Source organism: Octodon degus, unplaced genomic scaffold (assembly GCF_000260255.1).
Source record: "Octodon degus isolate 3935 unplaced genomic scaffold, OctDeg1.0 scaffold00418, whole genome shotgun sequence".
Classification (NCBI taxonomy): Eukaryota; Metazoa; Chordata; class Mammalia; order Rodentia; family Octodontidae; genus Octodon; species Octodon degus.
Genome location: NW_004524994.1, coordinates 412279 through 416327, shown reverse-complemented (window position 1 = coordinate 416327; position 4049 = coordinate 412279). Strand labels below are relative to the sequence as shown.

The 4049-nt window shown below is 45.1% G+C and overlaps 1 protein-coding gene across 2 annotated transcripts in view; it reads left to right on the top strand.

The window, feature by feature from the left end:
* Positions 1-1192: 1192 nt before the first annotated feature.
* LOC101583517 (cytochrome P450 2B4) overlaps positions 1193-4049 on the top strand; it is a 32798-nt gene continuing 29941 nt past the window's right edge. For both annotated transcript variants that reach the window (XM_004648490.2, XM_023708619.1), the window contains exon 1: positions 1193-1419. In XM_004648490.2, coding sequence (XP_004648547.1) covers positions 1249-1419 — 171 coding nt within the window. In that variant the 5' untranslated portion in view covers positions 1193-1248. The remainder of the gene's footprint in view (positions 1420-4049) is intronic.

Here is a 4049-nt window from a genome sequence, read left to right as displayed (position 1 = left end):
AAACACTATTATTTCAAAACATTCTCATTGAACTAAGAGAAAGTAGCTATATATCTATGCTACCTAATATATATATATATATATATATATATATATATATATATATATATTAGTTTTAGTTCTTTGAAGGACCTCTATACCAATTTTGAAAGTGGTTTTATTCATTTATGTTCCCATAAAATGTGAAACTTTAAAAAAAGAACTTACAAGGTAAAGAGGGCTCTGTTCTCATGCATGGATTGTCACTGTGGGGGTGGGGTAGGGAGGGTGTTCCATGCCTCCTCCCTGCCTTAGGCACTATCCATGGTTTTCAGCCATGTAGTGCTGCAACTAAAAGGCCCATGCCAGATGCTATCACACACACTTGAAGTCCGCCTCCAGACCTGTGAGCCAAATGAATTTCATTGCCTTGTCAATTACCAAGTCTCTGGTATTCTGTCACAGCAGAGAACAGACTAAGATGCACTGTACCTCAAGATCTCAAAGGGGAAACAGGCACTGAGTGAAAGACAAAGACAGAGGCAGAAAGAGAGAGAAAATTCCTGCCTAGTGAAGCATCCAGAGGCCTAAAGTGAGCCACTCAGCACTAAAGGGAGCAATCGGAGAGCTGGGACAAGTACAGCCAGTACATGCAGACTCACCAACACTGGCAGAAGTCCCTACCACCTCCGCTACTAAATGCGAACTCATCTTCACGTGTGAAACCAAATAAGTATGCAGGTGCCCCCACACATGCAAGAATGTACACCTGGATGGATACACAGAAACACATAACCACACATTCACATCAACATATCAAGTAGCCCTTAATACACAAAAAACACACAAGTATACAGGGCAGGAAGTGAGCCTGGAGAGACTCCACTCAAGGGAAAAATGCACAATCAGAAAATAACAGAAAGTGAGCCTGGACAGACTCCACTCAAAGGACAAATGCACAATCAGAAAACTGACCACATATGCACCTGCATGCACACACACACACACACACACACACACACACACACACCTTGGTGTCCCTTTCACAGCATCTCTGCCAACATCTAAGGAGGTGTTAAAGTGCTGGGGAGTGAGCAGGTTCCTGGGCTGCCCAAACAGGAGGAGTGGCTGCCTGGTAACTCTCTTCTAAGATCACATTCCTGGATAAAGAGGAGAGAGGAGGTGGGGAATAGAGAGTTGCATAACTGGGTGAGAACACAGGCTGATATACAAGGCTACAGACAGGTGGACAGCAGTGCAACCAGAACCATGGAGCTCAGCGTCCTCCTGTTCCTTGCTCTGTTCACAGGCCTCTTACTTCTCCTGTTCAGGGGCCACCCACAGGCCCATGGCCACCTCCCGCCAGGCCCACGTCCTCTTCCCTTCCTGGGGAACCTTCTGCAGATGGACAGAAAAGGGCTGCTCAAGTCTTTCCTGAAGGTGAGACACAGATGGACTGAATCCCTGGTGGGCTGGGAGAGCAAAGTCTCCTTTAGGGCTTAGACACTGGGTGGGAAGATCAGTGGGTAAGGATGTGATCCTGACTCTTGGTAGACAGTGGCCAGATTGTCACAAATATCCTGCCACTGGTGGAATTGTGTGAGGCCCTGTTTCTGGAGAGGATGACAGGGCATGCAAGACTATCTCAGTGTGAGACTCAGGTGCAGAATTTCACTGTCCTTGGCTGCTTGAAGCCTATCTACCTAGAAGGCAGAGAAAAAGGATATTGCTGCCCATCAAAATGATTTTGTCTCTCTCAGCATAGAGAACAAACATTGGCATGAGTCAATTGGAGGACAAACAAGAGGAAGGAGGGGAAAACAGAGGCAGTGAAGAGTGCTTATAAAGGAGGGGAAAAATAGGGAAGTAAACATGATCAAAATGTGTTGTGTGTGGGGCTGGTGAGATGGCTCAGTGGTCTAAAGCACCGACTTAGAACAAGCTTAGCAAAGCCCAGGGACTGCGGTTCAATCCCCCAGCACCACATGCCAGCCAGCCCGCCCCCTGGTGGGCTGAGCTGGCCACACACACACAAATAAATAAATAAAATTAAAAAAAAAATGTGTTGTGTGAATGCTGCAGAACCTCGTGATGAACAGATTTGCTATGCATCACAAATATACTAGTAATCTCAGCAGTGGGGAGCCTGAGGCAGGAGAATCACTATGAATTTGAGGCCATCCTGGACTACATAGGGAGGCCCTGTCTCTAAAATAAAATAATAATTAAAAAGTGAAAAGTATTGATTTTTTCACTGACAATAGAATCATACCTATGTCAGGCTCCTTTCTTGCATGGTAAATGTTCAGTAGGAACATTTTTATTATAGTTGAGCAATTTCGGATCACAATCAATGCATACAAGACATAAAATTTGTCTATCAATCAGACACAGAATCCAGGGAATACTCGGCTGTGTGCCACACAGCTCAGCAGCCATGGTTTCAGGTTTCATTATCTACTTTTAGTGTGTATTTATTTGTCATAATGGGGATGGAACACTGGGCTTCTATCCTTTGCTACATCCAGAACCATTTTTCATTGTGAGTTGCCCATGATAAGGTGCCTAAGGTTGAATTTGCACTCCATCTGTCTCAGTCTTGTGAGTGCTGAGTATTGCAGGACTGTGCTACTTCACCAAACTAATCTTCTACTTCTGATGATTATTCTATTTATTTATTTATTTACTTGCTTACTTATTTGTACAGGGTCTCACTATGCAGCTCAGACTCATAGTGATCCTCCTGCCTCAGCCTCCTTAGAACTGGGATTACAGGTATGCACCATCATTCCTTATTTCAGGGCAGCACAGAATGGATACCTGGGATCAAACCCAGGTCCCTGCATTTCCCAGGCAGGCACTTAGACCACCAAGCTATGTTGCCAACCTAGTCTTCTACTTTTAACCATAAATAATTAATCAATATTGACTCTGGTGAGACAGTTGGGGCATAACAGTAACAGCCAATGTCCTCTTCTCCCTGCTGTAGAGACCACACTCTAGGTTCCTCAGCTTCTTCACACTTTTCTATCAATAGTTTGTTTTCTGATCGATGATCTATTCATTGATAATATCATCTTTTTTTTGTGCCAGAGATGGCACTGAGGACTAAGCCCTGGGGGTAAGGAACATAGGAGAAGAAATAGCAGTTTTAAGGTCATTTGAAAGCCTACACAACGGCCGGCCAAATAGATCAGCAGATTAAAGCACCTACAAGCAGATGCAGGGGCCAGAGGTTCATTCCCTGGGCCTGCAGTGCCAGCCCCGCCCCTGGGCTCCACTGAGAGTGCAATTGAGACTGGGCATGGTGGTATGCTCCTGTAATCCCAGCTCTTGGGAGGCTATAAACAGGCAGATCACTAGGAATTCAATCTAGTAGTGGGACCCTGAACACCCTGTAGACGCTTCCCTAAAAAAAAAAAAAAAAAAAAAACCCGCGCAGGGTTGATGTAAGAGGAAGGACTTAAACAGATTTCTAAAGCTTGGAAAAGTGAGGATGGGTGGGGAGAAGAAACTATTCACCACAGGCATTGGGGTAAAGGTGAAAAAGTGGGCCCAGTTGAGTGACAGAGTACAGAATGCACAGTGGGGAGGAGGCAGGCACTGAACTGAGGTAACATGAGGAACTGGGTGAAGAGAAGGGGAGTCAAAAGCAATGAAGTAGTTGACCTATGTAAGCAAAAGAGAGCCTCCTGGCAACTTATTTTCTGTTTCCATGTCTTCTGTTGCCACATCAAAGGGTTGGACTTTATAAACAAAAGAAGTTTACTTAGCTCAGAGTTATAGAGGTTGACAGTTCAAAGCCAGGCAGTACCATTTGTTCAGCCCCTGACAATGGCTCACTATGATACAAGAGGACAAAGGGGATGTGAAACATGCAAGAAGGGCCCAAGCATGGAGGCAGCATCGCTTTACAACAACCTGCTCTCTTAAGAAGAACTAGCTTGGTCTTAAAGATCAACATTAGGGGGCTGGTGAGATGACTCAGTGGTCTAAAGCACCTACTTAGAACAAGCTTAGCAAAGCACAGGGACTGCGGTTCAATCCCCCAGCACCACATGCCAGCCAGC